Here is a 26,652-nt window from a genome sequence, read left to right on the forward strand (position 1 = left end):
ACCCGCCTTGTGATGTCACTCAGGACTCTCTCCTCCAGCTCCTCCAGCTGTCTCCTGAGATCTCTTAACAGGGCAGAGACTCTCTTTGCTTCACCATCTGCTTTTACTTGTGCTTTTGTCTTGCGTTCCTCCAGACTCTGGACTCTTTTCTTATCTTTCTCTGTCTCTGCCATCAATTTCTTAAAATTATATCTCAAGTTCTTCTTCTTCCCCTTAGAGGCCTCATCCAGTGACATCATTTCATGTCTTACATGTTCCCCGATCGCATAGCAGGACACACAAACACAGGCAGCATCCTTACTGCAGTAATACTCCAGGATCTTATTATGGACGGAGCATTTCCTGTTCTTCAGGGAGGTGGTGGGGTCACACAAGACGTGTTCTGGTGCCTTGCTGTGTACTCTCAGGTGATCATCACACAGGGAAACGTCACAGTGCAGACAGTGCATAACAGCCGGTGCGGAAGAATGGATACAGTTATCACAGAGGACTCTGGTCACCTCTTGATCTGGCTGAGAAGACAGAGCAATGCTTGGCTGCAGTGTTGGCCGGCTCTTGAATCTCTTCCTACATTTAGGATTAGGACAGGAATAATATCCAGACTTCTTCTGTGAATCCAGGACATATTCTATACATTCCCGGCAGAAGTTGTGGCCACATTTCAGGCTTACACGATCTATATAAATGTCATCACAGACGGAACACTTCGGCCTCACCCTCAAAGCAGCAGACGCCATTGCTGGCAGCAGGAGAGGGAATGAAGGTGTAATCTGATTCTCAGAATCAAGTAGAACTAGTTGTGTCATCACTACAAAAAAGGCTGAGCTTAACTTCTGAGACAACCTCCCTGTTATTATCCTGGTGAGATTAAACAAATACAAATGTTTTCTAAGGTGTTTTTAACCTCCCTGGTGTTCTTCAGTTTCTGCTGGATTTCTGTGCAAAAGGTGATCCAATTAATTTTCAGAACCTCTTTTCCTGTAACTTACCAAAATGCGTCAAGCAAGGGTCTAGTGTACAGTGTGAGTATAACACGAGCTTAAAATATAAAATCAATCAAAACTAAATTTCAAAATTACTCCCCAAAATAAATCTCTGATCATTTACACTTCCAAGCTGCAGCTGCACAACTTGCACTAATACGACAGTAAAGGTGGCCATAGATCTAGAGATGATGGGCAGATTCAACAAAGATAAAGATCCCTCTCTGATCTAATCTCACCATCCTCGCACTCACTGAGACATGGCTCACCCTCTCTGACTCTGCCGCAGAGGGTGCCCTCTCCTATGGTGGGCTTCACCTCAGTCACACCCCCAGACCAGACAACAGGAATGGGGGAGGGGTGGGTCTGCTCCTCTCCCCATCCTGCACCTTCCGTGTCCTCACCCCACCTACCTCCCTACAATTCACATCATTCAAGGCCCACACCATCTGCCTCTACCACCACGTCCCTGCCATTGTTGCGGTCTTATACCGCCCTCCGGGCTCCACCCCACAATTTCTTGATGACCTTGCCTCCTGGCTCCCTCACATCCTCTCCTCTGACCTCCCCACAATCATCCTTGGGGATTTCAATATTCCCATCGATGAAGCCCAGAACTCCGCTGTGACCCGGCTACTCACCATTGCAAACTCACTTGGATTAGTACAACACACCAACACCCCCACTCACACTGCAGGTCACACTCTCGACCTGTATTCACTAAATCCACCACCATTGCAGACCTTAAAATCGCACCCTTTCCACCCTCAGACCATCACCTTCTCACCTTCAACCTCCTCACGGAAGGCACCTCCAAACTACCCGCCCACCCACCTGGTCGACGGCAGCAAGACCTACGCAAGCTCAACCTTAGCGTCCTTGCTGACCCCCTCCATGCCCTCTCCTCCACTCTCCCCACCCTAAACTGTCCTAATCTTGCTGCAGCTCAGTATCGCCAAACTCATCAGCCCTAGAGAAAGCTGCTCCACCAATATTTTGCCGCAACCGACCCCCAGCCCTGGTACACTACCCATACTCGCAACCTCCAGAGGAAAACACGCGCCACTGAATGGAAATGGAGGAAAACTAGACTTAACCAGGATTTCCTACAGTACAAGACTAACCTGCTGCAGTTCCACACTGCCCTTGCTCATGCGAAGCAGGAATACTTTACCAAGCTCATCGGAGCACAAGCTTCCAACCCCCGGCGTCTTTTTGCCACTTTCAACTCTATGCTTAAACCCACCCCCCCACCCTGCATTTCCTCCCTCTCTGCCACAGATTTAGCCACCCACTTCACCAACAAAATTGTCTCCATCCGTCAGGAAATATCCAATCTCCAATCTTCACCTCCCATCCCCTCCCAACCAGCTCCTCCTCCACCCTATCCTCTCCTCACATCCTTCACTCCTACTACCACCAAGGAAGTCAACCACCTACTGCAGACTTCCCATACCACTACTTCCCCCCCCCCCCCCCCTTGACCCCATCCCTTCTGATTTACTCCAGCCCCACTTCACGGCATTGGCCCCAGTCCTCACTACCCTGTTCAACCTCTCCCTATCCACAGGCACCTTCCCCTCAAACTTCAAGCAGGACACTGTACTACCCCTGCTCAAGAAACCCTCCCTCGACCCCTCGCTACCCTCCAACTACCGCCCTATCTCCCTCCTCCCCTTTGCCTCAAAACTCCTTGAGTGTCTGGTTCACTAACGCCTGACCCAGTACCTCAATGCCAACTCACTGCTAGACCCACTGCAATCTGGATTTCGGCCTGCCCACTCAACCGAAACTGCTCTCACCAAAGTGGTCAATGACCTTGCCTTAGCTAAAGCTGAAGGTAAATACTCCATTCTCCTCCTCCTTGACCTTTCAGCAGCTTTTGATACAGTAGATCATCCCCTACTCCTCCAGTCCCTCCAGTCCATGGGCATTCACGATCTCGCCCTGACCTGGCTTTCATCCTACCTCTCCAACCGCTCCTTCACGACCGCCTTCAATGAGTCCTCGTCCACCCCCAACCACCTCTCGGTGGGAGTCCCCCAAGGCTCGGTCCTTGGCCCCCTACTGTTTACCCTATACACATCCTCCATTGGCAAGGTTATCTCCTCCATGGGTTTTAACTATCATCTATATGAAAATGACACCCAGATCTACCTCCACACCCCTGACATATCCACCACTACCATGGACAAGGTCTCCTCCTGTCTATCAGCTGTCGCCTCCTGGATGTCCGCTAGGTTCCTGAAACTAAATCTAGACAAAACAGAATTTATGATCTTCCCACCCCGGCCATCCATGAACCTCCCAGATGTGCATGTCACTGTTAACCACACTACCATTCGCCCTACCTCTCAAGCCCGCTGTCTGGGTGTCACCCTGGACTCCGCACTCTCCTTCACTCCCCACATCCAAAACCTCACAAAGTCCTGCAACTTCCACCTTCATAACATCTGTAAGATTCGCCTTTTCGTGACCTCTGCCACCACCAAACTCTTCATCCATGCCCTCATCATTTCCCGCCTTGACTACCGCAATGCCCTGCTCTCTGGTCTCCCTATGACCCGAACAGTCCCACTGCAGTCCATCATGAATGCAGCAGCCAGAATTATCCACTGCTCCCTCGGCGGATTCCCTCCTTGAATCCCTCCACTGGCTTCCTATCCAGTCCAGAATCAGATTCAAGATATTGTGTCTGACCTACAAATCTGTCCACAAAACCTGTCCAACCTACATTTCCGATCTTACTCAGAGGTACACACCTAGCCGCTCACTCCGCTCTTCCAATGAACTCTGCCTAACAGCCCCCTGCATCACCCAGTCCCATGCACGCCTCCAGGACTTCTCAAGAGATGCTCCAACACTATGGAGCTCCCTACCTCCACCCATTAGGGCAGCCCCCTCCTTCAACATCTTCAAGAAGGCCCTCAAAACTGGCCTTTTCACTCTGGCCTACTACCCCTCACAAGTGCTCTAAACCCACAGCTAAACTCTGCGCTTCTAAAGACACAGTCCAGCAAACTGCCTAGGGCGCTGAGCAGTCTGGGAAGCTCATTCCAGGAAAAAAAAAAGTTTATTTTACTGAAAATTAAGGGTTCGGAGAAAAACTTTCTATTCTGTGCACAAGGGTTCTGATGACTGCAACTGCTGGCTGAGCCACTGGATAACCAGTTTTGTAGACAGAGATTTGCACCAAGTCCCTTATTCATTGTTATCTGGTGATCTCCTGCTCTGTGCACTTCTACTGTCCCGCCCCTCCCTGTGCCAGAGAGGAAAAGTAAACACAGCAGAAGAGCTTGTAATAACCAGGCATGCAAGACATGTCAGGAGTGCAGAGCTCCATGCTAGAGATAGAACATCAATCCCCAGACAGTTACGTTACGTTTATCCTTTGCAGCACTAGGGACATTTGTATTTCCGCACCACACCCGATCACCTGAATGTGATGGCTTCCAGACTGATAAGGTGCTGTGTGAATAGCAATACAACTAGCTAAATGAAAAACTTTAGTCACTGATTGAGCACACAAAAGGTTAAATTTTGGCTACAGCTCAGGGAGGGGGAAGCACAGCGGGAGCCACCAACACAGGCTGACAAAAGCCCAAATAAAACGGACTATAGAAAGCTGTAAGGAACGATACATAGAGGAATGGAGAAGTGACATAAAGAATTCCAAGAAACTCGCTGTCTACCAATCACTACAGAGGGACTCAGGGACAAGGTCCTCCAGCACCCAAGGCTGAGACACCAAAGTGCGCCCCTCCATCCCTCCCACCCCAGCTGTCACACACTGATTGCTATTAGACTAAGAGGGCCACAGGGCCCACAACCTCCCCAACACCTTAATATCTAGTTATCTGGCTTGCAGTCACTGCTATGTATCCCCTTTTTTTATTTCTTTCTGCTTTGTACACAATAAGGAATGACAGCTGAATGAATTGTGCGCCCCCTCCTACACTGCACCCTGAGGCTGGAGCCTCTCCAGCCTATGCCTCGGCCCGGCCCTGAGAGGGAGTACACAATGGCTCCATATCTGGAGAGACTACACCACCACAAAGACAGACAGACCCTGAGTCTGTACCGTCTGAGTGCCCACAGCCTGGAGATAGAGACAGGGTGGCACAGACAGACATGGAAGCCCCGGGAGGAGAGACTGTGCAGACAATGTGACCAGGAGGTCTTGGAGGATGAGGCCCACTTCCTGCTACACTGCAGCAAATACGCACCTGTGAGGACCGCCCACTTCCAGAGACTCTCCGCCCACATCCAGGATTTTACCTCCACAGATGAGGAGAGGAAACTCTACAACCTACTGGGGGAGGAGGAAACAACCGTGCAAATAGCTGCCCGATATGTCACAGCCTGCCACCAACTGAGAGGAACATGATACCACATGGACTGTATTCCCCCCAATACCCCCCTATGGACTGTATATCCCAGTCCCCCATACTGTCCCTTACATCCTCCACACCCTATGGACTATATACCCCAACCCCCTATATCCTTCCCTTATTCCCACAATCCCCCTCCCCATGTTAATGCTTTGTTTTGCTTTGGCAATGCTAAATGTATTTGGTCCTGCCAATAAAGCTTATTTGGATTTGGGAGACCAGGTCATTAGGATGTGTATAGAGTGACATGCTGTATGGTGCTGCTCAGGCTTCCTATTCCTTGACAAAATCATAGACTGCAGTGCACACTGGGGAACTACAGGTACCAGCATGTCCTACTGTGATTATGTATGTGTCATGTATGGAATTATAGTTCAATTTCACAAAGAAATTATGGTAATTGTAGATCTCCCAGTGGTTTATAAGGTTCTTACAAAGGTACAATAATGGATAATTGTTCATATACAAGTGATAATTAAAGTGAACTGAGCATCATTTTTAACACCCAGGACAGCTCTATAGCAAATTAAAAATGCATTCTAAAAATGTGGTTTATTATTTTAAAAAAACTTTCATTTTACCTCATTTTTTTACATCTAAGGGTTAAATTAGCCACTTTGTCCGTCCCTAAAGGACCTGCGGTCCCTGAGCAGGAGATGGTGGAAGACAGATAAGAAATCACCTCATTAGACTTAATTGACCACAAACAAACCCCCATTGTACTTCAAACAGAAAACATCAGTTACAGTTGAAGAATTTCACACCTAGCCTGGATAATAGCAGTTGTAAAATAGCAGGGGAGTGAGCTTCTGAACAATGGCAGCCCTTGCAGCTATTTGAAGCCAGGAGCTGCTTGGATCCCTTTAAGTATTTCTATAGCACTGACACCTCCTGCAGCACATTACAGAGTACATAGTCATGTCACTGACTGTCCTCAGAGGAGCTCACACTCTAATCCTACCATAGTCATAGTCTAATGTCCTACCATATTATTATTATGTATTTATATAGCACTGACTTCTTCTGCAACACATTACAGAGTACATAGTCATGTCACTGACTGTCCTCAGAGGAGCTCACAATCTAATCCTACCATAGTCATAGTCTAATGTCCTACCATATTATTATTATGTATTTATATAGCACTGACTTCTTCTGCAGCACTTTACAGAGTACATAGTCATGTCACTGACTGTCCTCAGAGGAGCTCACACTCTAATCCTACCATAGTCATAGTCTAATGTCCTACCATATTATTATTATGTATTTATATAGCACTGACTTCTTCTGCAGCACTTTACAGAGTACATAGTCATGTCACTGACTGTCCTCAGAGGAGCTCACAATCTAATCCTACCATAGTCATAGTCTAATGTCCTACCATATTATTATTATGTATTTATATAGCACTGACTTCTTCTGCAACACTTTACAGAGTACATAGTCATGTCACTTACTGTCCTCAGAGGAGCTCACACTCTAATCCTATCATGGTCTAATGTCCTACCATATTATTATTATGTATTTATATAGCACTGACATCTCCTGCAGCACTTTACAGAGTACATAGTCATGTCACTGACTGTCCTCAGAGGAGCTCACACTCTAATCCTACCATAGTCATAGTCTAATGTCTTACCATATTATTATTATGTATTTATATAGCACTTACATCTCCTGCAGCACATTACAGGGTACATAGTCATGTCACTGACTGTCCTCAGAGGAGCTCACAATCTAATCCTACCATAGTCATAGTCTAATGTCCTACCATATTATTATTATGTATTTATATAGCACTGACTTCTTCTGCGACACATTACAGAGTACATAGTCATGTCACTGACTGTCCTCAGAGGAACTCACACTCTAATCCTACCATAGTCATAGTCTAATGTCCTACCATATTATTATTATGTATTTATATAGCACTGACTTCTTCTGCGACACATTACAGAGTACATAGTCATGTCACTGACTGTCCTCAGAGGAGCTCACAATCTAATCCTACCATAGTCATAGTATAATGAGTATAGGGATAAGAGTGTGTGTTTTTTCCTCCCCTTCCTCTCCCTTAGGTGCACTTTTCATAGGGGCTTCCTTCTTGGTCCTCTTATCCCTATACTCATTTTGGCCCTGACAGTGTCCTTTTTATATTACTGTACCTGGCTCTGCCCCTCTTCTGTTCTCGCCCCCCCTCCCCAGCTTCATTTTATCTCTTTTTAAAATGTTTTCATGTGTAACCACACGTACAGCTGTGGCGTTCAGCCGCCGGTATGCCTGACCGCGCCGTGACTGCCCTTGCTGCCATATGGCTACGCCTCTAATACAGCAGGCTCTTTAGACGCTGTTCAGCGTCTACGCCGTCTGACAGCTGGGCGTGGAATGGCTCGACTGGCTGCCCCCGGCTGATACGTCACGCTCTGCGTAGGTATTGGGACGCTCTCCGTCCTCTACACGAGGCGGGCGGGCGTCGCGGGTTGCCATGGAAACTGGGGGCGTGGCTGGTCGACGTAGGCAGAAGTGCCGCCGGGACGCGAGTATGAAACTCGCGCTGAGACGGCCCGCCCCCATCCTTTCCCCCACTGCGGTGAACAAGCGCTAGACGCGCGAAACGGACGTCCGCAGGGGGATCTAGACCTGGCACCCACCACATCCGCATCGCATCTCGCCTGAATCTACCTCAACCAACTGTAAGTGTACTTTTCATCTCAATAAACAATCATTTGAAGCGCAGTGCTGGCTACATCTTGCCTCCCTTCCCACTACCATAGTCATAGTCGAATGCCCTACCATATTATTATTATGTGTTTATATAGCAGTGACAACTTCTGAACCACTTTACAGAGTACATAGTCATGTCACTGACTGTCCTCAGAGGAGCTCACAATCTAATCCCTACCATAGTTAAAGTCTAATATTTTCAATATAGGATTGTTTTGGGGGAAACCAGTTGACTTGTTAGTGTGTTTTAGGGATGTTGGGGAATATGAAGTGCCTAAATGAATTCCTGGGGAAGACAATAACTCCATGCAGCTTTAGCCCTAACCAATGCCAGATAGTGTGTCCTCCCAGTTGGTCCCAGTTGGTAAACTGGCTTGTGCCGTCTGATAGACGCAGCACCAGTTCACCTGTCGGCCGCAGCCCGCGGAGTCTGTGGCAGGCAGAGCAGGGTAGGGTGCAGCATTACGATTATTTTCCAGTGAAACACAGCCGCATCACAATTATTTTCATAGGGAGGCACCACAAGGGGAGGATGGGGGAGCGTGTCGGGGCACCATGGGGGGGGGGGGGGAACCACAGGTTTTCTCGCCTGGAGTGCCAAGATGGCTAGAGGCGCCTCTGGTTGCCGCACAAAGGGTCCTTTTTTTTGCTTCTTTATTTCCCCTCAGACTTAACTAATGTACAGAAGCAAAAAAGGACAACCCAGCATGCCCTGCAACTTCCTTTGTGCGGCAACGTACCAAATAAGAGTCAGGTAAACTGGGGAATAATCATTTATAAACAAGAAAAGCAATAGAGATTTTAACTTTTGGATTGCCTGATTGGAATCCTTATTACTTGTTTACCAGATAAAAAGAAAGAATTGATTTTTGATTTTATGCCCGACAGTGAATTTAAGTTTTATTCTAGCTCTGTGGGATATGGTTTTTGAGATTGTGAATGAAGGCATTGATGATGCCGGATAAAGGCGGTGGATGGTTTGTAAACTCTGCGTAAGTGTTAAATTGTGAATGAAGAGGATGGAGACGGTAAGCATCAATAAACACATTGATTTGTGGGCATTTTATGGTCCATTTAGTGGTTAGTGTCACCCCACCGGTGACCTTCAGAGAGTGACAGGCACAAGAGGCGGTTGAGTTCTGTGGCCTATTGACTGGCTGTAAATAATCTGGTGGTTTTGGTGATCCTGCTTTTAACGTGATTTATGTCCTCTGTGGCAGGATTCTCTCACCTCCTACGGGACGTTCTGGTTGTTTGCCGGCTTCTGCGCTCTCAGCGTGCTCTTCACGGTCCTCTGTGTCCCGGAGACGAAGGGGAAAACTCTGGAGGAAATCGAGTCTCAATTCCAGCAGGACCGAAGCAGAACGAGATTTGGATTTTCCTCCAACGGTATTCAGTAACGGGGTTCCTCGGGTTCCAAGGCGGCTTTTGGCTGAAGCACTTTCATTAGGAAGCCATGTGGCGGAGTGGTGACTGGTGGCAGAAAACATGTTTTATTTCCATCTCCAGACTATCGGTTTCTGTCACTCTAATTTGGTGCCTGTGGTCTGGACTACTGCCACCTACTGGCTGTGGAGGATAATAGCTGCCACTAAGGTTACCAGACCAGCATCAGGAGGACGTTGTTGATGGAAGATTCCAGGAATATTAATCTAACTGTGCCATCTTCACATAGGTCTAGCCTGTTCATTGGTACCCGATGGGCTTGCAATACGGGCAATATGTCTACATGTGCCCATGTGACACGGTATGGAGAAGATTCATGTATCTGTTGTGTGTGGAATTAACATGTCTGGGAATTATTTATGTCTCTTCTGCAGAAGAGCATATCATCTTCTTGTTTTCTAATTGGTCTTAGAATGGCTTCTTGATTGGGGTTTCTCCATCCCTCATGTGTCTGGTCTCTGGATTGGGTGGTCCTCTTCCCATCCATGTCTGGTCTCTGGGTTGAGGGTTTCCATCCCATCACTGGTCTCGGGGTTGGGGGTTTCCTTCCCATCCCATCACTGGTCTCGGGGTTGGGGGTTTCCTTCCCATCCCATGACTGGTCTCTGGGTTGGGGGTTTCCTTTCCATCCCATGACTGGTCTCGGGGTTGGGGTTTCCTTCCCATCCCATGACTGGTCTCGGGGTTGGGGGTTTCCTACCCATCCCTTGTCTGGTCTCTGGGTTGGGGGTACCCTTCCCATCCCATGACCAGTCTCTGGATTGTGGGTCTCCTTCCTGCCCCTTGTCTGGTCTCTGTGTTGGGGGGTACCTTTCTTATCCCATGGCCTGTCTATGGATTGGCGTATGTGTTCTCTCGTCTGCATTCAGTTGGGCGCAGGGTGAGCTAAAAGATGACTTACTATGCTCTTGCTGAAACTTGGGGCTGATGTTAAATGCTATTCCCCCTGAGTTGTAGCAACTTGGATGGGGGGAGGGAGACACGTAATTCAGGGTCCGTAAAACATTACGGTGTATGTTGGTGCCAAAGTCAGGTGCTATGTGGTGCTGTGCCGGTGCCGATATGATCTGTCTCATTTAGATTGGGGGTCTCCTTTCTGTCCCTTTCCTGGTCTCTGGATTGAGGGTACCCTTGCCATCCCATGGCCAGTCTCTGGATTGAGAATCTCTTCCCATCCCGGGTCAGTTTTTTGGATCTGAGATCCTCTTCTCATCTCATGTCTGGTCTCTGGATTTAGTGTACCCTTCCCATTCTATGGTCAGTCTCTGGATAGGGGGCTCCTTCCTGTCCTTTGTCTGGTCTCTAAATTGAGGAGACCCTTCCCATCCAACGGTCAGAGTTGGGGTTCCTCCTTTCCCATATCTGTACACTGTTTTTTTGGTTTAGTCTCCCGTCTAAGGTCTGCTCTGTGGATTGGAGGAGTCTTGTATCAGGTTTATGGTCTCTCTTCCTCTCCAGAGTCTGGTCTCTCGATTGGGGATTTTCTTCCAGACCCATGTCTCTGGATCGGAGGGTCCTCTTCTCTTTCTGCTCTGGGTCTGGTCTCTGGATGGGGTATCCTCTTCTTGTCCCATGTGTTTGGATTGGAATATATTTCCAGTCCCATGTCTGTCCTCTGGTTTGAGGGTCCTCCATCTGGACTGGTGGTGTTCCTCCTATCTCTGTTACATTTTGTGTTTGTTGTAGATCTAGCTTTGTCATTTGTATCCTTATTTATTCTACAGTGCTGCTCCACTTGTTTTGCACTATATAAATAAAAGCTGATATGAAAAAATACAAACGTCTTGCAAGTGTGATCTAGACCCGTCATATATAAGCTTAGCACATACTGTATAGCCTGATGTGCAGCCAAGTCGTGTGTGTTGCAGTGAATATGCCCAGTGTTACCAGAAAGGATAAAGTCTTGGTAATCACTGAAGGTCACACTACAGAAGGGGAGTATTATAATAACATTGTACTATTGGAGCTGTGTATAGTGCTGCCTGCACCCCACACAACCGATGGAACTGCGCCCCCTACTTACGGAGTGTGGTAAATATAGACAACTGGGATTAAGTGGATCTTCAGCCTATTCAGTAAATTCTGACAGCCTTTCTGTAAAATAGTCATAGTTACCTGCGCTGCCTTCTCCCTCAAAGCTGTTCCGACGTCTGGCGTGTGGCCCCGACCTCCTTTTCCTACCCCAGAGAAAAACGCAGAGTTGTTTACAGGAGTAAACATCTTGGCGGTTTTGTTCAGAGAGGCGGAGCCACACTCTAGGAAGTCAGGTGATGCGGGGCGGATTCTTCAGGACGGTTTGCGAGGGACAAGGCTGCTCATGTAACTATGACTATTTTACAGGCTGACAGATTTTACCGAATAGGCTGAAGATTTGCTATAAACTGCATTTCAAGCCCCTTTTTTTTTTTTTTTTTTTTTGATGGAAAAACATTGTTACTTATCCTTAGAAAAGCGTTTGTGCAGGGACAGCAAAGGGGGGTAAGAGGCGCCCCGAGGTGTATAAAACTAAGTTAAAAACCAACTAAAATGGGAAAAAAAGGAGAGGTGGCTTACCTCAAAGACAACTTCATATAACAATGACATTCATTATGCACTGGCAACTCATTTCGTGGATCTAAGCCCACTTCCTCAGGCCAACTGCAGTGCTAAACACTTACTGCGCCCAAATTTCCTGTGTCGTTTTTTCCCGTCTTCCCAGAGCCTTAAAGGACACTCGAGGTGACGTGACATTATGAGAAGGACTTAGGAGTACTCATCGACAACAAGTTAAATAATCGTACTCAATGCCAAGCCGCTGCAGCTAAAGCTAACACAATTTTGGGATGCATTAAAAGGGAAATAAAAACTCAAGATGCTAGCATAATATTGCCCCTGCTTAACTCTCTAGTAAGGCCACATCTGGAATATGGAATTCAGTTCTGGGCACCACATTACAAAAAAGATATTGCAGTTTTAGAGCAGGTGCAGAGACGAGCAACAAAATTGATACGTGGGATGGAAGGTCTCACTTCTCACCAAGAAAGGTTAGATAAACTGGGTTTATTTAGTCCAGAGAAAAGACGCCTTAGAGGGGATTTAATTAACATGTATAAATACATCAGAGGGCAATATAAAAGCTTGGCGGATGAGCTTTTTGTCCCTAGGCCTTCTCAAAGGACTAGAGGAGATGATCTGCGCATGGAGGAAAAACGTTTTAGCCATTTATTTAGGAAAGGGTTCTTTACAGTAAGAGTGATTAAGATGTGGAATGCATTGCCATAGGAAGTCATTATGGCAAACTCTATACCTGCATTTAAAGGGGGCTTAGATGCTTTCCTTGCGTTGAAAGACATCCATGGCTATAATTACTAGGTAATGCCTAATGATGTTGATCCAGGGATTTTATCTGATTGCCATCTGAAGTCGGGAAGGAATTTTTTTCCCTTTTGGGGCTAATTGGACCATGCCTTGTAAGGGTTTTTCGCCTTCCTCTGGATCAACAGGGATATGTGAGGGAGCCGGCTGGAGTTGTACTTGAACTCGATGGACGTATGTCTTTTTTCAACCCAAATAACTATGTAACTATGGGTATGTACAGTGCCAAGCACACAAATAACTAGGCTGTGTTCTTATTTTTTCTTTCTCTGCCTGAAAGTTAATTATCAGGTATGCAAGTGACTGTTTCTATCCGGGTCGGACTGGGTCAGACCATAGCATAACCCTCACTGATAAGTAATTACAGCCATAAAACACTTTCCTGTCAGTAAATGGCTTCTTAAAGCAGGAAAGAGATAAAAAGGGTCAATATTTCAAAGGTTTGAGCTCTGACATTCTTCTATGAGTGTGTCATTGAGCAGAAACAACGAAACAGTAAAAACTAAATTAAAATATAAAATAAAACCAGTGGATATCTAAAAAATAAGTCATTTTTAGGAGACTGAGGTTAGATACAATTGTTTTTTTCCTCAGTTTATTTTCACCTCAGATGTCCTTTAATTACATGTAAACCTCTATGACTCCATATCCTTGCACTGAATTAGTGGTACAAAGCTTTCGTTTTGGTCGATCCCAAATTCATTTCTACTGACATCTAATCGAGATCAGCTGGGCTGTGTGATGGAGAATCAATGACTCGTCCATCTATTTCTGATCAAAGAGGAATCACTTGGCTTGCCGTATCTGAGCCATTATTAACCCCCGTGTAATTGCAGATCAAAATTTCCCCTCCTCTCCAATACACTTGCCACAGTAGTTAGTAAGGAGGATACCCCTGTTCATGTATTGGAGCAGTCAGGAGTTAGGCTGCTTTCAGGTCTCAGGAATTTGTTGTTATGATCTGAAAAGTGCAGAAGGTAAGGCTAGACAAACAAAGGAGAAGCAGTTCTGTGTGACAGCTACACTGACTGTAAGCAGCAGAATGCTAGGCTATCCTTACTGTACAGCTCTATCCTAGATATGACATCACCATGTATCATAGCTCTTTCCAGTGCCTGCTGTACTTATTCCAATCTGCTCTAAGCTGGCATTAAAGTGAACCCGAGGTGGGAGTGGTATGGAGGCTGCCATATTTATTTCCTTTTAACCTTCCTGGTGGTATGATTATTTCCAGATATCATGGTCTTTTCAGAACGTTTCAGACCTTTAATCAGGAAAAAATCATGCCGCCTGAATGCCTGCAGCAGCCCCAGCACTCAACTCCCTGGATTGCAGCGCCACAATTTCCCTCTGTCCTCCTGGTGGCACTGTAACCCTCTAGTGAGACCACCAATGGCTATCTTACCAGAGTGATTCAGAGCCTCCGAGGACATAAAGGAGAATGGCTGCCGGTGTCTGGATCCCGTTAGGTGAGTAAAAATGCCCGTTGCGCACCAATGTTCTGCATTGAGCTCCTGGCGGCTAGCCCGAGCGGGGCCGTAACAATAGACCCTGCAAGGGATGCAGCCACAGGAGGGCCCAGAAGCCGAGGGGGCCCTGTGGGGAGAGACTGACAACTAAGTGCATTTAGAGAAACCACTTTCTGCTCTCTACACAATTGTTCTAATGACTGCATCTGCTCAGCCTCTGGAATCATACAAAGTTTTCCAGACAGATTTGTAGACAGTCCCTATTCAGTGTTCAGCAGGGTCTTGTATACAACGCTGCTCTACCCCCAACCTTTCTATCCCTCCCTAAGTGTTGGGTACTGTAGTGATGCTGAAGGAGTCTGGGCACAAAGAGAAAAAGCTTTCTATTCTCTGCACAATTGTTCTAATGACTGCGTCTGCTCAGCCACTGATAAGGAAATATTCAAAGTTTTGTAGACAAAGATTTGTAGGCAGTCCCTATTCACGGCGGAGAGGGGGCCCCATCCAAAGTTTTGCAGGGGGACCTTGTGATTTCTAGTTACGCCTCTGAATAGCTCGGGGTTACCGCCAGGGAGGTTAAACAATGCCAGTTGCCTGACTGCTCTGCTGGTCTATTTGGCTGCAGTAGTGTCTGTATTACACCAGAAACCAGCATGCAGCTAAACTTGTCAGTTCTGACACTGTCAGAAACTCCTAATCTGCTGCATGCTTGTTTAGGGGCTATGGCTAAAAAGTATTTGAGGCGGAGGATAAGCAGGACAGCCAGGCAACTGGTATTGATTAAAAAGAAATAAAGATGGCAACCTCCATATCATTCTGACCTCGGGTTCACTTTAATGGCAAAGTGCCGACTATCTTCATAAAGAACGAGTTTCCCAATATCACCATTCCTTTCTTCCCATCCCCTCCTCTCCTTCACCTCCCAGTGCATCCCCCCCCCCAAACACACACACACTCTTCCCCTCCACTATTCTGCATCCACCCAACCACCCCCCCCCCCTCGATTCCTCCCCGCCCCACTCCCCCCCACCACCACCACCATTTCCCCTCTCTTCTCTTCTCCACTCCAGGAACAAATCTTGAGACCAAATTCCATAAATATTTATTACAGATCAGAACAAAATATCCACTTCCACAGCACTGTGAATATTGTGTTGATAATTATAATAATAATTATCAATAATTTTATACAGTCTGATACATCTGAAACACCGAAACATATACATCATCACTTGGCTTGGAAACAATGAATACAATATTGTTTAAGACACTTGGTGGTAAACTTTTTAGTTTTTTTAAGTTTTTTTTTCATTTTTTTTGTATCACAGAAGTTCAGCAACAGTCTAACAGTACAGAATCAGTTACAAAAAGCACTGCGAAAAGGTCCCGCTCATCACCAGGACAAATAAAGAGACCCGACGGGGAAAATAAAAAATAATAATAAAAGTAATAAACCGAAAAAGGTGAACAAAACAAAAAAAATCATTTGTACAAACCTCGCAATGTAACATTTGTTTCCATTCAACAATTTAAATATTTATTCATAAATAAATCTGCAAAAAATATCCTAGATTTTAATTTCTCTGTGAAATGTTCATAGTGAAGGCTCGTCGTCGTAGTGGGGGGAGGGGGAGACATGCAGTGTCCAGGCTGTACGGCAGGTAGGTCACATGACAAAACGTCGCCTTCATCTGGAAAGTGTCACAACGCTGACTGCAGATGGCGCTCAGGCCTCTTGCTCTGGGACATTTGGCACCAGAAATCGGAAGTAGCAGCCCAGGAGCCGCGAGCAAGTGTTGTACTACCACCTCCAGCCACCAGGCGATGCCCTACATCAAGTTCTGCCAAGCCTGGCTTCCGTTCAAGTTCATAGAGCAATGAATGTAAGCTGGGGGTATGACTGAGGAAATCCTGAGAAGATGGTTTGCAGGGGAGCCCATACAGAGAGTGACGTGACAGAACACTTGTATGCGGAAACCGATGTCCACTGCTCAGAAGAGTGTGGGTCACACCAGACTCTGAGGCGTGACCACAAAAGGATCTCGGGAGTGGTCTTTGCTCACCCCAGAAACCTAACAAATCAGTCCTCGATGACAATAGTAATGTATTTTCTCATTTCCTGCTCAGACGCTAAAATTGCCAACAGGTTGCAGCCCTTAGAAAAAAGATCACCCCTGTTTAGCACAAGGCAAGTAACCATCACTCCGTCTCCCATTCAAGTACCGTTACCGCATCTTCGAAACCCACGCATTTAAGTACCATGGCCAATACACCCAACTTCCCAAACATCACAATTGGAGATGGTGAGGGGGGTTGCCAATTCTTCTGACTTTCGATTTTATGGCAATTGTATGCAATTTCGAATAGGGACAGTCCTAGGATGTACATTTGGCTGGCCTAATTCTAAGCTGCAAACAATTTACATAACCCCATCTTTCAACCATCTCTTCAAATACTGTCAGTCTAGTTGAGGGGATCCAGCAGTACACCTCGTAGAGAACTGTTCTCCAATCACAGCACCATCGACAGCGCCGAATAGTGTGGGCGTAGTTTACTACAACCTATTCAAAACCTAAAAGTTCGAGAGGGTGCTGCCCACCTAATCATGTTTGCGGAATTTCCCTATGAGGTTTCCTGTTGGGTCAAATCAAGTAGACTAGCCCCTACAATTTTCCATCCATCTCTCTATCCAAGTGGCTTCACCACCACCTTCATAGCCTGTTCAAGTACCTTCTTCCAGCTGTCGCTCCTGGTTCAATATGTCTGTTTGGTGACATCTCCCCAGTTTGTCCATCTTGAGTACTTTAGCCACCCTCTCCATCAACAAGAATACAAATAACCTAGTTCTGTTGAGTTTCATTCACCCATCTGCACACACTCTCACACATCTTATATTTTATCCCGTAGTCAGCCCTTGTTCTGTCTGTCGGGAGTCCCATCTATTACTGGTCCTCTTAAGTCTCAGATTGTCACCCTATTCTATCAGAATGCCTGGGATCAGACACATGTTCCTTGGAGTGATAGTAATATTTAAGGTTATGCTGGGGTTGAGAGGGTCAGGGAAGGGTTCCTAAGATCAGATCAGCACTTCCTTGGAGTGGTGGTGGTTATAACTGGAGTCGTAAATGGGATTCTAGAATGAAATGCATGTTCCTAGAAGTTGTACTAATATTTGGGGAGCAATGGGTTGTGGGGGTTTCTGAGTATTTTATTGGTTTATTGTAGCTCTCACGTTATACCAAGTCCTGAAGTATGTCACCACTGTCGAGGGATAAGTTCTTTATGTTTGTGAGAAGGTCTGGGGGTGATCAGTAGTGGGGGATATGAGTACAATATCATAGCTGGATAGTGTACTGGTTAAGGGCTCTGCCTTTGACATGGGAGACCAGGGTTCGAATCTTGGCTGGGGTCAGTACCTATTCTTTAAGAAGTCCTTGGGCAAGACTCCCTTACACTGGAGGATGACCTCTTGAGCGTGCTGCTTAGTGGCTGCAGCTGTTGAGTGCTTTGAGTTCGACTGGAGAAAACTGCTATATAAATGTTGGGATTATTATTATCATCTACAGGTAATGAATAAAGAATGATTTTCAGGGGTTCACTTTGCTGGTGTCCATGTATCTCCAGAGGGAATCGCAGAAACCGACCGAGAAAAATATTACAAGAACACTTCCAACATCTCCTCATGTAATATTAGGGAATGATGGGACTGCCATCTCGTGATGGGGACTGTTACTGGGTGGTGATGGCACAATTGTTTAGAGATGGGTGTGTTGTCAGATGAAGATGGAGTTGTTGCCAACATGGGATTATGATCAGGTGATAATAACAGTTCAGTCACATAAGACTGCGTGGGTCATGTGATGTTGTTATTGATACTTGGGGCCATATGCAATTCACTTTTTCACCTGAGTTTTCTCCTAGTTGATTTTTTTTTAAATTTGTCAATAAAATGCCTACTAAGCCACCAGCAAGCAAGAAAATACTCAAAATTATTTTGATAATACTTTTGTACTTACTTCTCAGTACTTATTCAGTTGAAAAGTGATGGAAAGTTATTTTAAAAAGATTTAAAATTATCACCTTGGAGAAAACGCAGGAGAAAGGTGGGATTGCATATGGGCCTTGGTCTGTTGGCGGGTGATGATGCAACTGTTGAGTGTCTGTTCAGTTACTGGGTGACGACGGGCATGTTGGGTTATGGTTGGGGTATGTTGGGTTATGGTTGGGGTATGTTGGGTTATGGTTCGGGTATGTTGTGGTAACGAGACTGCAGTCTAGTAATGATAGGCGTGTTGCTGAATGATTATGGATGTTGAGGGGATTGTAATCAAGCATAGAGAATATTGTGAGGTGATGTTTGGACTGATGTTGAGTAACGATGGGACTGTTTATGAAGACATTACTGTTGCCAAGTGATGTCTGATGTGTTGTCAGGTGATGACAGACGTGATATTAGATGTTGATAGGATTGTTGCCAGGCAAAGGCTGGGCTGTTGAGTGGTGGCGGACTAGTGTTTGGGGTAGGATGAGACTGTTACCAGATGAACATGTGGTGTTAGGTAATGATGAGACACCGTTGCCATTGGGTAGTAATGTTTGCAGGTGATAATGAGACTATTGCCAGCTGGTTATGGGACTGTAGGAATCCTAGTAGTCAAGCAATAAGACTTTTTGAGTCAGGTGATGTTGGGACTGTTGCCAGGTGAAAATGGGAATGCTGTCAGACTATGATAGGACAGTTGCTAGGTAATGCCTGTCTGTTGTCAGGTGATAATGCGAGTTGTTGGATGATGATGATGAGAATGGCCTCGGGCATTGATGGAACTCTTGCGGTGTGATGACTGGTCTGTTGGGTGGTAGTGAGACTGTTGCCAGGTGAACATGGGAGTGTTATTGGGTTCTGATGGGACAAGAATGTTGCTGTGTAACTCAGTAGTGAGGTTGTCAGATAATGATGTGAGTTTTTGGAAATTTGTGTCGTTGCGTGATGAAGAGGCTGTGACCAATGAGTAGTAAGGTTATGGTGAGGTGTGACTGAGCGTGATGTCAGGCATCGATAGGACTATAGGTTATGTATTGATGGGACTAATACCTAGTCTTTTGTCAGGTGATGGCAGAAATAAGATGATGGGATTATTGTCATGAATGGACTGTCACTGGATTATACTTTTAACTGTTGATGGGTAATAAATTAACTTTTAGATCTTAACCACCCTGGTGTTCTATTAAGATCGCCAGGGCGGCTGCGGGAGGGTTTTTTTTTTAAATTAAAAAAAAACTATTTCATGCAGCCAACTGAAAGTTGGCTGCATGAAAGCCCACTAGAGGGCGCTCCGGAGGCGTTCTTCTGATCGCCTCCGGCGGCCAAAAGTAACACGGAAGGCCGCAATGAGCGGCCTTCCGTGATTTGCTTACTTCGTCGCCATGGCGACGAGCGGAGTGACGTCATGGACGTCAGCCGACGTCCTGACGTCAGCCGCCTCCGATCCAGCCCTTAGCGCTGGCCGGAACTATTTGTTCCGGCTGCGCAGGGCTCAGGCGGCTGGGGGGACCCTCTTTCGCCGCTGCTCGCAGCGGATCGCCGCAGAGCGGCGGCGATCAGGCAGCACATGCGGCTGGCAAAGTGCCGGCTGCGTGTGCTGCTCTTTATTTCATCCAAATCGGCCCAGCAGGGCCTGAGCGGCACCCTCTGCCGGTAATGGACGAGCTGAGCTCGTCCATACTGCGAAGGTGGTTAAGAACATGGTCGTATGATCAGGGCCGGTTCTAGAATTTTTGCTGCCTGAAGCAAACATTGTGAGGCTGTTCCACATTCAGAGGTTGGCGCCCACAGTGAAAAACAAACCCCCACCCTATCCGAAATGAAACTTTACCCCTTTAAGAGACCTATAGTTATATGCACAATGTCACTTATATAGCTATCGACCAGGCTGTTTTCAACCACTTCACAGATGCGAAAAATACGGTAATCCTGTTACTACTCCACAGTCTTTATGTTCAAAACAGAATTTCCACTGATCATCTCAAGTTCTATCCACAGTTCAATTGCAGTGCAGGCTTTCTAAATTGCTGACAAGAGGGTATCTCCAATCACATAACCCGTCACCACACCTCTGTGAGATACACTCACCAGATGCTTTGACCTGCTGGTAGGTCAGATGGCGGGGCCTAACGCGGAACAGACAGCAAACACACACGTGGCCACGGCGGGACCCAGGAAGCCGGAGAGGGACAGAGTCTGACTGAGCGCGCGGCGGTCGGAAGTCCACCGAGGCAAAGGGAGAACACAGCCAGCTGGCCACCTTGGCGGGGGAGAGCCTGCGGGACTAAAACTCTGTGCCGTTTTAATCCATTGGAAATTGTAAGTGCAATTGTTTTTTAAAAGTTTTATTAAAGTGACAGTATTACGCTATGTGGAGCATTTTTATTGAGGTGCAATGAGGAGGAGATAGAGCTATTGGACAGCGTGTTGGAGAGTGTGGGATCTTGCCTGAGGGGTGAGGGACGACCCTGTGACTGTCCCAAAGCGCCATCTGACCTACCAGCAGGTCAAAGCATCTGGTGAGTGTATCTCACAGAGGTGTGGTGACGGGTTATGTGATTGGAGATACCCTCTTGTCAGCAATTTAGAAAGCCTGCACTGCAATTGAACTGTGGATAGAACTTGAGATGATCAGTGGAAATTCTGTTTTGAACATAAAGACTGTGGAGTAGTAACAGGATTACCGTATTTTTCGCATCTGTGAAGTGGTTGAAAACAGCCTGGTCGATAGCTATATAAGTGACATTGTGCATATAGCTATAGGTCTCTTAAAGGGGTAAAGTTTCATTTCGGATAGGGTGGGGGTTTGTTTTTCACTGTGGGCGCCAACCTCTGAATGTGGAACATTTATCATCAATAACAAAGGGGCGAACTAGTGTGGGGTAACACCTTGAATGTGACTATTTAGCGCAAAGTGTGTATTCTTTTGTGAAACATTGTGAGGGTGCCCCTGCCCCCCCATTCTGCCCCCACACATTGGAAATGGAAATGCAATAATTACCCTACATATGGCACACAGCGATCACCCCGCATATGAAATGCAGCAATTTGCCCCACGTATCATCACTGGTGTCAGTGGGCATTATAGATTAAAAAAAAAAAGACCCCAACATGCTGCTTATCATCCCCCCACCAAAGTGCAGTGACTACACCTCAATAATTAGACACCAAGGTCTGTCATCAAATCAAAGGAATACATTTATTCAATAGTACCCCAAAATCTGCTAATTGCAGATTTTGGGGTACTATTGAATAAATGTATTCGTTTGATTTGATGACAGACCTTGGTGTCTAATTATTGAGGGGAAGTCCACCACTTCCCCCCCCCCCCCCCCCCCCCCGGTAATTTTTAACAATTTTATAATAATTTTATTCTGCTGGTGCCTCTGATCACCTACCAGTATACTTGAGTCCACCCCAGGTGGAGGGGTGACCCTACCCCATTTTTTCTGATCTACAGAGAGCGACTTCTTATCCCTGAGTGAGGACAGGTCTAATCTCCTCAACTGCCTATACAGTGGTTGCCTGTGTGGTAACCCATGTTTGTGAATATAACCATCTCACTTATTCATTTCCCTTCGTATCTCTGACATACTACACCATATTGGGCTCTCGATTTCTCTCTTTTCTGCAGTTACCACACCTGGCCATCATTTGTTTTCAGTGGGAAAGTATGCCTGTTCCTCATCAATCCTGCTCAGTGTGTGTGGGGGATCGGGTAGAGTGATTTAAAGGTACAGAAAGTCAGAAACCGTCATAGTTTCAACACTTATGCAAACTCCATGTAGAGCCCTGTTTTAAAATAAAATTATTTCCCAGGATGTTTACACATACATAGCAGTTTCGTAACCAAAGCTTCTAACAGGCAACCTTTGCAAGATGTGTGTGTACATTGTACATGTGCTGGCTTGGCACACTGTAATTGTCGCTGCCCTGAAACACGTGATTCACCCTGCTTCATGGGAGAAACTGCCCTTGAGGGCACGTAAACAAAATAAGGGGAATATAGGTAGTTATTTTGCTGAATGAAGTTATGCTGGGTGATGTCTGGCCTGTGGTCATGAGAAGAGGGAAGAGTTGTCAGGTTATGTCTGGTTTAGTTAAGATTTTATTCATACCTCCATGACGTCTGGTTTAGTTAAGATTTCAACAGGTTATAATGAGTGGTGTTGGTTATTGAGAGAACCGTTGGCGGGTTATGAAAGGACCATGGTTGGGTGACAAGACTGCTACAAGGTGAACAGTGGACTGTTGTTTTGTCAGGTGATGATGAGCCTACAGTAAGTAGGTGGTGATTCTATTGAAGATGACTAAATTGTTGCAACTACAGGACTGTGGTTATGTGCTGGTGGGACTTTTGTAAGGTGATGATTGTCCTGTATTGGGTAGATGGGTCTATCGGAGATGATGAGATTGTTGTGATTACAGCACTGTGGTTGAGTGATTTGGGGATTTTTGCCAATTGATGGTGGGCCTACAGTGGGTAGACGATCCTCCTGTTGAGGATGATGAAATGGTTATTGATGGTTCGTATGTTGTAATGACGGAATGGCTAAGTGATCATGGAAGGGGTACTAAGAAATGTTGTTGGATGATAATGGGAGTACTACCACCTGATGACAGCACTGTTGCCAGGTGAAGACTGGACTTTTTTTGGGTGATGATGGGGATGTTAATGCTGTCAGAAGATGGTAATAATTTTAGCCTGCATGTAATTTATTTGCCGCTTGGAATTGGGCCAATCAAAATTGAGAGGAAGCACATTGGATTGGCCCAGTTCCAAGCTACATACAATTAGCAAGCTCATTGATTATCCATACTTACCAGATGCTATTAGGACTATTGCTGGGTGACGATGGTACTATAGTCAGGTGATAATGAGGTCTTGCCAAGCAACAACAAAAACTATTGTGGAGTGGTAATGGAAGTGGCACCTGGCAAGATGGGAACAGATGATGGGATGTTTCTAGGTGATATTTAATTAAATATCATCGGGGATGATGACGTTATTGCTGGGTGATAATTAAACTGTTGCCAGATAATAATGAAGCTATTGCTAGGTGGTAATAGGAGTATTGCTGGCCAATGTTAGAAACATTGCTCGGTGATAATGGGTGTATTGCTGATCCATTGCCGGATGAAGACTGGACTGTGGTCAGGTGATGATGGGAGTGCTGTTAGGTGATGATGTGACTGTGGATGAATGATGGGACTCTAGTTGGACAGTGATGGGACTACTGGCTGGCCATAATGGGACTGTGGTCAAGTAATGATGGGAGTGTTGTTAGGTGATGTTGGGACTGTAATTGGGTGGTGATGGGACTATTGGCTGGCTATAATGGGACTATGGTAAGGTGATGATAGGAGTGCTGTTAGGTGATCATGGGACTGTGGATGGATGATGGGACTGTAGTTGGACAGTGATGGGACTATTGGCTGGCTATTATGGGACCATGGTCAAGTGATGATGGGTGTGCTGTTAGGTCATGAAGGAATGGTCACTAGACAAGGAAAGCATGGTTTTCAGACGGAGACAGGAGCATTCCTGATGGGTCGGTTCCTCCGTGCCTTTTGTCAGATGACTGATCTGTTGTGGCAGGCTTTTGCTGGGCGAAGGTGGGGTTGTTACCAGGAGATAATGGGACTGCTGTTGGGTGATGACAGGAGGGCTAATAAGTTGCAATGAGACTGTGGTCTGGTGATGATGACGGGACTGCAATTTGTTTATGATCACATGGTGAGGTGATGATGGGACTGTTACCGGGTTAAGGTAAAAAAAAAAAAAAAAGGCTTGCATGATAATGGGAAAATCATCCTGGCATAATAATGATATTTCTAGGTGATTATGGAACCTTGACCAGGTGTTGATGAGTGTATAGCCAGGCAAAGATGCAAGTATGGTCAAGCAATGATAGGATTATTGCTGAGTAAAATATATTCCCAAGCAATGATGTAAGTATTGACCGGTAAGGGCAGGACTATTGCTAGGCGATGTTGGGTGTTTGAAGGGGAAATATTGTTGGGCAATCATGGAACTGTTATTGGGTACTGACTGAATTGTCATTGGGTGGTGATGAAGTTATTGCTGGATGATGATGATGATGATGATGATGATGAAAGCATTGTTGGGCAGTGTTAGAACCACAGTGTTCTCCCCAGGCTCTTTTAGCTGGGTGCTCCACCCGGCTAGTTTTGGTGAGCACCCGGCTGTCTTCGGCTCACCTCTTCCTCTATTGTAAGCAGAGTTGAGCAGAAAAGCTCCGTCCTTCCATTCTCTCATCTCGCCCCACCCAGCTATTTTTTCATGCCACCCGGCTACTTTTCCATGCCACCTGGCTGAAAAAAAAATCCTGGGGAGAACACTGAACCATTGTTAGGTTATGACTGGATGGTTTTCAGGTTATGACTGGATGGTTTTCAGGTGATAATGAACAGTTGATGAGTTGTGATAGGAATATCCACCACAGATGATATTGAGTGATTATGAAAGTTTCACCGGGTGATAGTGGCACTAGTGTTTTTCCGTAAATTTATTGCAAATTGCATATGGTATGGAATTGGATCAATCAAATCTACTTCCTGTAGATTTTGATTGGTCCAGTTATGAACTGCATACAGTTTGGACCCAAGCAAAAGACAGCATCTAATTGGGTATCTCTACAACTTGGCAATGTATTACTGGATTGTGAGAGTGATGGGACTATCATATTACAGAATGATAGTATGAACATCACTGGAAGTTTGTTGGAATGGCTTGAAGGACACCTGTAACTTTAAAAACAGAAAAGTTAGATAAGATACTCACCTAAAGCAGAGGAAAACTTGGATATTCCAAAGGCGTCCCCCGTCAACCTCCAGCTCTTTGTTCTAGCACAGGACCCCCAAAACGTCTCGACAAGGGCTTGGTAATGGAAGCGCAGGTGCAGGATGGCTCACACCTGCATAGTTGCTTGGTGCCGCTTTGCCTCAGCTTCTTCCACCAGGCATGAGCTTCTCAGCATTACTGTGCAGGCGTGAGCTGTCCTCCGCAGTGTGGTCATGCTCATTCACAGATGGAAGTGCACCAGCAAACTTCCAGAAGGTTCCGGAATTCAGTGTTGGTCTCGAGAAGGATGTAGGAAGCCTATGGATAATCCAGAGGCTTTCCTCTACCGAGGTGAGTATCTAACTTTTCCTTTTACCAAAGTATTGCTTTAGAATGTGGAACTGTTGCTAGGTGATGATAGGACTGTCATTGGGTGATGATGAAGGCGTGGCCGGGGAATGACAGGAGTGTTCTCTGGTGATGATGAGATGGCTGTTTCTACAGTGATTAAATTTATGCCGTTTGCATTTTTCATCAATCAAAACAGTCAGCTACTGCACTTGATTGCTCCAAATAACCTGACATGAATAACATCTCATGGACGATACCTACAGAGGGCTATTACTGGTCGATGATGAGACTAGAGAAGATCGAAGAGGTGCAAATAACTCCAGTCTGCATGAAGATCTAATGCAGATTGTATGCAGGTTGGATTTCAGCCAATCAAATTACACTTCCTGCCAATTTTGATTGGTCCAGCACCCAGGCTGGAATTATTTGCATCTTTTTCACCACCTCTAGTTGAGACGATGGTCAGATGACGATTGGTCTGCAGCATGGGTAATGCAAGTAGGGAGGGTCAGGCTTCCTGCTCCAGTCATCGCTCATTGGACCTTGCAGGAACAGCCATAGTGTGCTGCAATATGCACGCTACAATGGGTGGTGAGTTGGTTCAGTCCGATTGTCTGGCAGCGATGGTCATGAGTGTAATCTGACGCCCGGGAAGTATTCTGTGGCCAAGGCGACCATGTAAACATGATGTGGAGTGATGGGATTGGTCGGTTAGCTTCTCCGGCATTTTCTCGTCCTACGAACACCATTGCACACAGCCACGTTATGACAATCCTAGGCGAGTGTGAGGGAAGAGGGCAGATAAGGTGCAGGAGGACAAAGATTGTCTTCACTTCAAATCTACAAAGTCTTCATCGAAGGACTCAGCCATGTGGAAGGGACTCCCGCTGAACGAGGGGCTCTCCTCCACGCTGACGTTGGATTCTGGGTCGGAACTCGTGGAACAGTGACGCTGACTTTCCGAATTACTTTCAAAGGAGCCGGAATTAAGCCTGGTGAGAAAAGAGTTACATGGTGATTCAACCAATCGTGATTGTTCCTCCTTTATTCGAAGAGGAACTGTAGTGAAAATCTGGAAGCTGTAACA

The 26,652-nt window shown here is 46.0% G+C and overlaps 2 protein-coding genes across 10 annotated transcripts in view; one reads left to right on the forward strand and one right to left on the reverse strand.

Moving 5' to 3' along the window:
- SLC2A8 (solute carrier family 2 member 8) overlaps positions 1 to 26,652 on the forward strand; it is a 124,657-nt gene that overhangs the window by 68,057 nt on the left and 29,948 nt on the right. The window contains exon 10 of one of the 4 annotated variants that reach the window (XM_068249013.1): positions 15,696 to 15,838. The exons of 1 other annotated variant lie outside the window; for it this stretch is intronic. In XM_068249013.1, the coding sequence (XP_068105114.1) occupies positions 15,696 to 15,776 (81 nt within the window). In that variant the 3' untranslated portion in view covers positions 15,777 to 15,838. Of the gene's footprint in view, positions 1 to 4,903; positions 5,507 to 9,318; positions 11,325 to 15,695; positions 15,839 to 26,652 lie in introns of those variants that run through there. 2 more of the 4 variants (XM_068249015.1, XM_068249012.1) reach the window with 2 other exon arrangements.
- The window catches only part of GARNL3 (GTPase activating Rap/RanGAP domain like 3), a 258,342-nt gene continuing 256,602 nt past the window's right edge, over positions 24,913 to 26,652 (reverse strand). For all 6 annotated transcript variants that reach the window (XM_068249011.1, XM_068249007.1, XM_068249009.1 and 3 more), the window contains one exon: positions 24,913 to 26,557. In XM_068249011.1, the coding sequence (XP_068105112.1) occupies positions 26,395 to 26,557 (163 nt within the window). In that variant the 3' untranslated portion in view covers positions 24,913 to 26,394. The remainder of the gene's footprint in view (positions 26,558 to 26,652) is intronic.

This window comes from Hyperolius riggenbachi, chromosome 8 (genome assembly GCF_040937935.1).
Source record: "Hyperolius riggenbachi isolate aHypRig1 chromosome 8, aHypRig1.pri, whole genome shotgun sequence".
Classification (NCBI taxonomy): Eukaryota; Metazoa; Chordata; class Amphibia; order Anura; family Hyperoliidae; genus Hyperolius; species Hyperolius riggenbachi.